At 36.8% G+C, this 11,201-nt stretch overlaps 1 protein-coding gene across 14 annotated transcripts in view; it reads right to left on the reverse strand.

The window, feature by feature from the left end:
• Positions 1–10,651, reverse strand: part of Trpm3 (transient receptor potential cation channel subfamily M member 3) — an 835,737-nt gene extending 825,086 nt beyond the window's left edge. For 5 of the 14 annotated variants that reach the window (XM_074052027.1, XM_074052024.1, XM_074052021.1 and 2 more), the window contains exon 1: positions 10,306–10,651. In XM_074052027.1, the coding sequence (XP_073908128.1) occupies positions 10,306–10,488 (183 nt within the window). In that variant the 5' untranslated portion in view covers positions 10,489–10,651. The remainder of the gene's footprint in view (positions 1–10,305) is intronic. The other 9 variants (XM_074052026.1, XM_074052020.1, XM_074052028.1 and 6 more) reach the window with 6 other exon arrangements.
• Between the last annotated feature and the right edge of the window lie 550 nt (positions 10,652–11,201).

Consider the following 11,201-nt stretch of genomic DNA (forward strand, 5'->3'; position numbering starts at 1 on the left):
GTAGGAAAAGAAAAAAATATTTACCATGCACAAAGCCCTGGTTCAATCCCCTGCACCCACACAAACAAATAAATAAAATGGAACCTTTATTGTTCAGATATTGTTGATAAAGTAATACAACATCTTGATTTGCTTGAAAATTACTAAAGAAGGAAGATATGAAAAGGAAGAATATAAACTGAAGCTGAGCAAATGGTATGTTAAAATATTCCCTCTACTTTTGAAATTTCTCTTGGTGAGAGTATTTTTAAAAGCATTATTTCCCAAAGGTCTTGACCTTTGTGAAGATAATAACTTCATAACTGCAATTTGTTTCAACACATAAAAAAACCAATAACAAAAATACCAAAAGCAAAGAGTATTTTACACTTCAGTATAGTACAGATTTCACATTTTAATTGCAAAAAATGTCAATAAATTCACCTTTTATAAAAATATAGACGTCTGCTACAGGACTGTGGAGTAAATCTTGTAAGCATGACAACAGTGGGTCACTTGTACACTCAAGCCTTGTGAGTGAAGGATGTAACCACTTCTTGGTTTATTTGTTTGTTTCTACCATTCTTTTCTTTTTCTTTCTTTCTCTCTTTATTTATTTATTTATTTTTGGCCATCCTGGGGCTTGAAATCAGGGTCTGTGCTTGCTAGTCGGGCACTCTATTACTTGAGCTACACCGTAGTCTTGCCTCTCAGTTTATCATCTTAAACTGAGAATATATTAAAAGCCATGAAGTTTTCCTTATCCTTTGAATCAGCTCTCTAAGAATTTATCATTAAGACTTTCCATGGATATAGTCAAAGAAAAATTCAGAAGAGTGGATATTTGAGCAAATAGGATCTGATGAGGAAAACAATCATCTTGGAGGTGACAAGTTGATCTAATTTTCTAAAGCACTTTCAAAACCAGAGGCCCAAACAATCATTAGCATCACATTACATCTTGCGCATACCCAACAACACTAAACTTTCAGAAGAATTACAACTATGAACAACACTTCCCCACTAAGTAAGGACACTTGCTCCTTTTGCTATTTTTCTATAATGCCTTCAGCCAACACTGAGAATTAGACAACTTTCACCATCTAGTGAGTAAAACTGACTGGGCTGAACTTGCAGAACTCATTAATACATGTATCCTTCATACTTCATTCTGGGAGCATGAAATATATCTAAGGATATTTCCATGCCCATTTTATATAAAAAACAAAGAAACAGAAAGATCAAGTTGCAAAACCAGTGAAAGAATTGAGTCGGACTGGAAATCAGTTCTGGATAAATTGAATGTTAATCTTACAGTGGTCTTAAATCTTAGTCTTACAACAGACTAGTACCTCTTGCAAAAATTTTGGCTCAATTGAGGGGTTAGGATCTGGACATATGTCACCTTTCTCTAGTGCAAAACAAATATAAAGAAGGATAAGTGCTGATCTGTACAATTTCCTAAGAGCAAATTAGTTACTGAGTATGTGTCCTGTCAAAAGTATTCTCAGGAGGAAAGATGGTAGATAAGAGACACCCAGCACTTCCCTGCATCTCCACAAGTCTGAACTATAAGATCAGATTTATAAAAGAAATAATGCATCAGCAGTACAGGGAGCTCCTGTACTTCCTACCATGCTTATTGGTGGCATATAAGGGAATCATCTTAGGAGAGGTCCTACAGCCAAATCTTTCAGTCTAGGTAAACAGAAGACCCTTAATTTTTAAATCTCCAAATCTCAAAGGCCTCTCCCCACTGCCACAGCTAGGCAAGCAACCACCCTGAGAATCAGTGTGGACCCAAGAACCTGATTGTACTTGGACTCAGATTCACGGGCACAAATTTACTTGGGTGGAAAAGTGCTAGACACAGATCATGCCATAGAAGGAAGTTGAAAGTGAAACTCTGGTAATAGGAAAGAAACAAGCTTTGCATGAATATGAGCAGTGTGTTAGGACAGAGAATTGCAAGGTCAAGGAACACAGGATCCATCAGAGCCCAATACCTTGTTCAGTCAGTGCAGATTGCTTTTGTTTGACTGCTTTGTACACTCCCAGAGAACTGGAGAGATTGGTGGAAAGCAGCCTGCTTGGGAATTTCTCATGCCAATCCACACAGGCAGACTGCTCTGATGCGAGGAGGCATGAGGGGTGAGGTTGCTTTGGCTATCTGGTGGGAGCAGTTCAATAGCTACTCCTGCACATGAATTCAATCCAGCAGCAAAGGCAATATAGGGTCCACTCTGAAAACAGCCCTTCTGGTCTAACATGTTTGGACTTCAGAGAAAAAAACAATTGCCACAAATATACAAAATAAATAATCCTGGGATTGTGGGGAAATCCACCCTCTTCTCAGCAAGGAAGAAATATTAACTGACAGATTGTTTTTTATTTGTTTTACTGTTTTGTTTTTCTATCTACTTATTGTATTGTGTTCTCTTTATTATTTCTTATACCTTTATCCCATGTACTTTTCCACTCTTCCCTATCTTGTTTCTTCTCTTTTCCCTTTTCCCATCCTTTCTTTTCATAATTTCATTATTAATACCTTTAGCTTTAATAAATTTCAAATCTCTAACTTACCCTATATGCTTCTTGGTTCCTTTCTTTTCTAACCTTATTGGAAGTGTAGTTGATGTTTGTTTGTTGTTGTTGTTTTTTAACTACATTTAAATATCCGGTTTGTTTTTGAATTGATGCTTTTGCTTCTGCTGTATGCAATCTCTCCTCTGAGTGGTAGTGGAGATTATAAACTCAAGAGAAGGCCTATTAAGAAAACATCCACAAAATTGAGAGAAAGATTGATTCATCCCAACAGATGGGCAATTCACAGCACAGAAACACAAGAAATATGAAAAAGCAAGACAGTATGACTCCTTCAAAACTCCTAACTCCTCAATAACCAAAATTGAAGATACTGACATGGTTGAGATGTCAAAATATTCTAAAACCTAGCTTAAAAGATTATCAGTGATCTCAAAGGGAATTTAAATAAACAGCTAAATGATATAAGGAGGTCAATTCAAATCCTGAATGAAAATCAGCCACATAGATAAGAAATTCAGCAAGGAAAATGAGACTGAAAAAAAAATGGAAATGTTAGAAATGAAAAACTCAATCAAATTTTAAAGGTATTTGTAAGAATACCAAGAATCAAGTAAAAGGATTTTTATTGAATGTGGTTTATAATAGTAAAATTAAATAATCAGATCATTAATTAAATTAAAATAAAAACTTTGCCAGTAGGAGAGTGAAATGAATAAATGACCAACATTTCAAACACATACCAGGAAATATGCAACAGCTACATGTAACACCTTGATATATATCAAAAAAGCACAGTGTTGAATGGAAAAGAAAATTGCAAAAGAATACACACTGCATAACACAACTTTTGTAGAAATTTTAAGCACACCGATCCATTAATAGTTATACATCTTTATTAGGATATAAATATGTATTAAAGGTATTTTTTAGAATTGTATAATAGGAATGAACCTCAATTTCAGAGTATTTCTTACCTTTGGAAAAGTAATCAATAAAATAGGAAGGAGATTTTAGCTATATCTGCAACATTTTCTTTTAAAAAGATGAAGAAAAGTAGCAAATTGCTAACTTTGTTTAATGTGTATTTGAATTATGAGGACTCTATATATTTCCTCTTAGGCTTATATATGGGTACCATTTAAATTTTAAATTAAAAATATAACAAACACTCCTTTGTTAACAAAAGAAAGAATATTTGAGTGAATCTTAAACTCAGTGGGAAAGAAGGAACTAACTTAATGGAATCTGTGAGAAAGGTCATAGAACTATAATTTGCCTAAGACTACACAGCTAACAATGGACAGACCAGAATTGCTATCTAGATCTTAATTCCAAAGCTACTGTACTGTTTTCTAAAATAAATTCAGATCTTCAATAGAACTGCCAAAGTAGAAATGACTGTGTTCAAACTGTACCCTTTGGGAACATTATTATTCAATAGAGCCTTCTATCTAAAAATCTCACCATTATAAAGCTCATTCTCAAAAAAGTCCTAAAACAAATCAGCCTTCAAGAAGGAAAAGAAAACAAACTACCTGGCTATTACCATAAATGTCCTCCCTTTTGTGGATAATTTTATGGCTGAAATTCTGGTGTTTTAGCAAGGCATTTTTAATGAATATCCAATCCAATGACACTGAGTGCCTGAACTGGCAGTTTGTCATGTCAGCTGTGAACATAGATAACCATCTTCAGAACACCCAACATGGTTCCCGACTTATTAAAGATTGGGAAATTTCCCACGTCTTTTGAGGTATTTGGAGATGGAGAAGTCAAAGAAAGTTATGAAATAATATTTCACAATCTCTGAATTATTAACAAAAGTTTCCATAAAATACACATTTTATTGCACAATAACTTGTGAAATTATTAACATTCTAGACCAAATATGTGCTAAGTAAAATCTGCAAAAGAATCAATATATAGGCCAAATTCCCACCAGATGAGTCTATAAATGCATAGGGAGAGATCATGCCCAGAATGTAACACAAGAAAAAATAGATCTTCAACGCCCCTATAAAACCAATCTCACTTTCCCCATCTATGGACTAGCTTCATTGCTCTTTATTCTCCTATTTGAAGTATTCCTTAGTAAGTTCTTCCCTCAGCAAAGTAATATACTCAAAGCTCTCCTATCTTGAAAAAAATATTTTGCCTCTATTTCTCTTCCATAGCCCCAAACCTAAAATCTACCTAAAAAGGTATTATTTTTATTAATGTACATTTTAATTGATTCGTTAATTCATTAAGCAAATATGGAGTGATTAATATGTGTCAGACACTGTTCAAAGCTTTTGGATCTATTAGTGAACAAAACAAGAATCTCTGTCTTTGGGGAGATTACATTCTAGCTGTAATAAATAATGGAAATCCTTTAATGGGAAGTCAGGAAATAGACAATTACACATGTTATCTGCTTAAATGAATGCCTGGCACACAGCGAGGACTACATAAGTGTTTGGTCTTATTTTTCTTCCCCATCTGCTTTGCCACCTATTCACTGCATTCAAACTCTACCTTCTTGACTCAGTTAAAATTACTCTTAAAAGGGTGCCATTTCCTTCTTTCCACATTGTCAAATTCATTTAAAATTTTTAAAAAACCACACAAATTTCCAAATCAAAGCAATTTTTTCCCCACTTCTCTTGAGGCTAGCTTATATTCTAACCTCCCAACATCATGTGTAGAGTGGCATTGATTACAGTCATCTTTGTTCCAATGTACTCTGTTCATAAAGCTAGACTACAATCTCCATCTTAAAGCTTTGCATATCACTCTCTTCTGCTAAACTTTCAGTTCTATTAGAGAAGCTGTCCAATACCTATCATGGCTGACCCTTCCTACAAATGTTAGAACAAATTTCTTTAAATACTTTTTCCTCTAGAATCCTTCCATTTTTTATCTACAGGCCCTCCTTTGGCTTTGCAATGAAAGAAACAAAAACTGAAACCAACACATAGACCATCACAGCTGGTCTAACCAAATGAATATAATGTTTTGTTGCTATTTATAAGTTATTTTTAATAATTCAACTTTATTTTAAGATCTCAGTAAATAATGGCAGAAAGAACTGTTCTAATATATTTTAGAATAATTGAAAACAAATTTGAAACCATCACCATGCAAGGATATTTTACTCCTCCAAAACTATTTGAATTACTAGTTTCCCAATATATTCCTGGTCCAATTAAAGATGAAACTAAATTAAATTTTGTATTCATTATGATGATGATGAGAAAAAAACTTGTTTCTTGTTAATTAATATTTCATAAATGCTTAAACAAAATGGACCATTATCAGAAAATGGTTCTTTCTTCATCAAAAGAAATCACAATCACAAGAAAGCACAAGTGTATTCCTGAACAATACTGTAATTAATGTCTCTTTTTTGTTTTTTTTTTTAACATAGTGAGTATCAACCTGTCAAGAAATGGTTTATTTAGTAATGGACTGGCACTGCAGGAGATTCATTCTGCTTTCACCAGGAGAGCCCTTTGTGTAACAAGAACAAACTATTAAGGGTTTAATGACACTGCACTAGCAGAAAAGGGAAACAAGGATTCTTTTCATCAAGTTGCAGTTTCTACCATAGTTACCACGTGACCTACCATCCACATAATCCTCAAATGTGCAGTTGGTTGAGAGATGAGTTTTTCTGACTTTAGTCCTGCATTTGACTCAGCTTTTCCTTATTTATCTTAAGACCTAGAAGGATCCAGCTTTTGGTAGGAAGAAATGGAAATCACCTACTATGCCCAAAAGCAGAGTGGGGGGTGGGGGGGAGCTTGTATCAGAAATGAAACCAGGTTTGGTCATGGATTCTCCCTTGCACACATAGCTTCTCAAACAGTGATGGGAAGAGTGGATTTGGTACCCAGTTGAAATGGACTTGCCTCCTGGGGAACTTTGCTGGTTTTATACACTTGTTGCTGCTTCTAGACACTCTTAAATGCCCACTTGTCTGCTCAAGGTGTGATAGTCTGTGCAAGGTGTGATAGTCTGTGCTTGGCACCTGCTGATAAAGGTAATTATAGCATTAGTGGAAGTGAGCATGCTATCCAAGGTTGAAAAACAACTCTAATTTCAACTACTCCATTATTTCACTCCCTTAGAACTGTTTCTTTTTTCCCTCTTACACAGAGCTTACTCAGAGATTAAATTAAATCTACATCTATTTGAAACAAACCTTAAAATAGTTATGGGATTAGAGGAAGTCGCCTCTTAAAATTAAAAATCCATACACCCTGAGGTGAGTATTTGATACTTGTAATGCCAGACAGCACCTGCTGAATCACATTTCAATAGATTTCCCTGCATTTCTGAGCAGCTAGAATCAAAACAAATAAGAACAAACATATTACTTCAAGGAAAACTATGAAATCTAGATCTTATACAATGAAGACAAAGAAGTTTTCAATTATTTTCATGCCTGTTGATTAATTCATCAGAAATATTATCTAAAACACTAACATCCAGAAACTTAATCTGATATCCAAAATTCAAATATATGGCTTTTCTGTTAACAAGACAAATTGATATAAAATTCATCCACATTTATTTTAAAAAACCTTTTGGATTTGAAAAATAATACATGAACTTATCTTAAAGAGGAACAATTTCTAAGGAATTAATATTGGTAAATCTTACTTTACCATATCAGAATTTTATGATTTGGGTATAATATGAGTATCAAAGCAAAAGAATTCACAGAACTTCCACAGAAAATCCTGAAACCTAAAAGTAAGAGGAGAGAAAAGCGTTTCTTACATTACAAAAATGGGAAAAGATCTTTTCTAATCAACAAGGATTGATTTGCTAGACACACCCACTATCGTGGCCCAGAACTTACGAACACACCCTTTAAATGCTGTGTCTGTGAGGACTCTGAACAGCCTCCCACTCCAGCTCCTACACAGGGCAGAGCTATTTCTGCTGGCACCAGAGTAGAAGCAGATCCCACAGAACTGTGGCCAGGGACGGCATACACTATGCTACTGCAGGCCTGTTGTACTCCATAAGAGAACATAAGGAGACCACTTTCTGAACACAAAAGAAATTGCCAGAAATGTAACTCCTTGTTGGCATCAAAATCATGGACTCATCCTCTCTAAGAAAAATCCCTACACATTTAATGCTAAGTAGATAGGAAATCTAATTACCTCCCCTACACATTCACACACAAAAATACCATGACTCAAATCCTAGAAGAAAGTACTCTGAATAACCAAGAATGTGACAGAACTCTCCTTGATGGAGTAAAGAGCTTCCATTTACCATGATGTATGTTTGTTTTTTCATGAGTGAAAATGAAAAATAATGCAACCATTTCCACCGGGGACAGAGTCACGGGCTATGTCATTCCCTGGGAATAACTTCAACTGGAAGTGACTTCAAACATTGTACATAAAGCACAGAAGACAGTAACAAAGATTATTTTATAAAACCACTATATAGCCATTTTATAGTCTCAAAAAAGAGATATAAGAAAACACCTATGTTTAATTATTAACTAAATTTCTTCACATTTACCTATTTTTGTTTTTAAAGAGTAAAATGCTCATGCGATTTTTATCAGGATGTATGCCATGATACTTCTGAGAATAATACACAATACATAAGTTCCACAGTTACATCACAGAATTCTTATTTATTTAGAAGAACAAATAAAACCCAGCAATATTCATACTAAGAATTTTAACCTCTATAGTTTAAGCTACGTTTTCTGATATCAAATACAATGAAAGTTGAAAACAGCACTAATTCACCTGAAATAGAAGAGAAATTCTGACTTTAAAGGTACAAACTTTTACAAAAGCATATCTGCTACAATCATTATTATTACTGTTTGCCTGTTTGCATAAATAAATGTCTCACTAATGAAGTCTAAAGTCTTTATAACAACTAATAGACTCAAATGCTGGCTAAAAACTAAGACCCCAAGTCTAAGATTTACAAAACATCTTTATCTTTGTTTTTACTTTAAAATCTGCTCATTAAAATCATACCTACGAGTCTTATCTTTGGATTTTTAGAGCAAAATCAATGTCAAACTTGTCATGCAGTGTGAGAATAAGCATAGGTTTTTGTTATGTTTTTTTAACTGAATTAATAATTTTTAATTAACAAGTAATACAGAGAAATACAGCACCATCATCACCCTTGGGAAACAGGAGGACACAGTTACTTTTCCAGATGTTTCTGGTTGCCATGGTATCCTCTTATGCCCTCTCACACACACATATTTTCTTCTAGGTAACAAACCTGCAAGCTATTTACTCTAATTCATAACAAAGTCAAAAGGAGATTTTATATGTTCCTGATATAGACTGTTCAAACACCTGTTGAGCAGAAAGTGGTAGAAGTTCCTTAGAATAATGCATGGACTTTTTAAAGGGAATAAAATTCTTAGTTCCCACAATTGATAAGAACCAAATGTAATCATTTTTCCATTTTCTACAGAATTCATTTCAAAAAACCTGTCCTCAGATTAGTATTCTTCTTTTTAAGATATTTTCAATTCTGCATTTCTAAACAAATAATATTTCTATGTCTGAAATAAAATTAATCACGTTTTAAGTGTACTATGCCCATATTTAGATGAAAAGCTTGCCTACAAAATACATTGAATATTTGAAATTCTGAAACTTAATAACACTACCTGCTAGTAATTTTTCTAAATGAGCAAACAAAATAAATATGCTAAAATTTTTATATTTCATCCTTTTGAAGTAATTTTTAAACACCCTACTTTTATTGATTAATTTGTATCGTTCAGTGACAAGCCCTCAAAAGCAGAACAAGGTTAACACTATTCACAGTATGGGTAGCAATGCTGATGTGCCCCCTCGTTGTGGTAATTAATTCAGATTCTCTTCACCATGCATGCAGCTCCTCTGGATGTAAAGCATAATAAGTACCACACACACACACACACACACACACACACACACACACTGATATTCTTAATGCTGTTTCAGAAGTTAAATGTCATATACCCTCCTTGCCCAGCTACACAACTCTCTTTCAAAACAGAATTCCCTCCTTCCAAGATGAAGAAAAACAGATATTTAAATACCCCAAATGCAGCTGAAGTTTTTTTTATCAACTGTACTTCTCTACACACAGACAGTGCCTATATTAATTTCACTTGAGTGCTTTTATTGTACTAATTAGACATTGAAGAGGAGGTGACACATGGGAAAACGGTTTTCTGAATGCTGTGTATGATAAATAGTGGATTATAAGCACCTGGGATGTTCTTGCTATTCTCTGAATGCAAATGACATTTTGCAAACAATTAAACCCACCCCAATAAAAGAGTGGGGGTGTGAGATGGAAAAAGCAAAGTGTTAAGAGAGTAAGAATATGGCATGCCCTTCCTATTCTGCCCTCAATCCGCGGATGCCAAGCACCTTGGAACATGGGGCACAGAAAGACCCTTGGAGACATACACAGGAGTCACAACAATGCATTAGACAAACATCTCACACGCTCTGTTAATTACAAACGCTAATGATCTGACAGAGAGCCCCTCTCCTCTCAAATATGTTTTCCATTTTTGCAAAGACACAAGGAGACTGAGACTCTCCCCAGACTGAAGAGAGGAAAGGCTTTCCCTCTCGCCCCTCCTCACAGCCCCAACACTTTCATTAGAAGCGGCTCCACAAGTTCCCTGGCTGGAGCGCAGAACGAGGCAAGTTCAGCACCATGGAAAGGGCTCGAGTCGCGCGCGGAGGGCCAAAGGGAAAGGAGCCTCTGGGCTCTCTCCGGGTCACTCACCGGCGTCTGCTGCGATGGCAGCCCCGAGCGCTTGGTGGACCCCTGCTTGGAACTTAACCTTTTCCACGACTCGGCAAACCTGCCCCGGCTGGCGCTCCGGCTGCGCCTGCGGCTCTCCGCGCTGTCCTCGCGGTCGGAACAGCCCCGCTCCATCTCAGCCGCGTCCCTCCACTTCTTCCCCATGCTAAATTGGCCTGGCTTCTCCAGAGAACGACCTCTTGGCGAGGGGCTAACTCCAGCCTGCGCGCAGCTCTCAGTTGGCGCAGCCTTTGCCTCCGCGGGCTGCTGCCAGGGCCCGGCGCTCAGTTATCGCCTCGAGCAGGCTGCGCTTGCGCCCGCGATTGGCTAAACTGTGGGCTGGGGCTGCGAGCGCCACCTGCGCCAGCTCGAGCCAGCTTCTTTTTGCGCCCCCGAATTGCTTTCCACCCGGCAGCCTCCTCCTTCCCTGGGGAGCACGGCCCACGCCTGGGGCGATTGCTGCGCTGCTGGGTAGTTACGTGTAATCACCCTAGCATCACCCAGTCCCCCAGACCTGGACACCAACCTCATCCCACCCAGAGCTGTGGGTAGAAGCCTGGGTCACCCACAGTGGGTGAGTGGAGACTGCACTGGACTTAGACAAAGACAGGAAGTGTGCAACTTTGTCGCTCTTCCCTTTCTCTTTCTTCCCTTTCTTTGTAACAACTATCTTCTAAGTATCCTTGGGGAAGGTCCCCCCTCATCTCCGTGTCACATGGCATGCTAATTAACTCTCCAGCTTGTTCAGACTAGCCCACTGGGTCTCAGACTTGAGTGCATATTGAAGTTACCTGGATGGCTTTTCATTTCATATAATTTTAAAAGCTCATATTCCTTAGAGAGTCTAATTTAATTGGCCTGGCAGTGGCCTGGGAATC

The sequence above is a fragment of the Castor canadensis genome, chromosome 13 (assembly GCF_047511655.1).
Source record: "Castor canadensis chromosome 13, mCasCan1.hap1v2, whole genome shotgun sequence".
In the NCBI taxonomy this organism is placed as follows: Eukaryota; Metazoa; Chordata; class Mammalia; order Rodentia; family Castoridae; genus Castor; species Castor canadensis.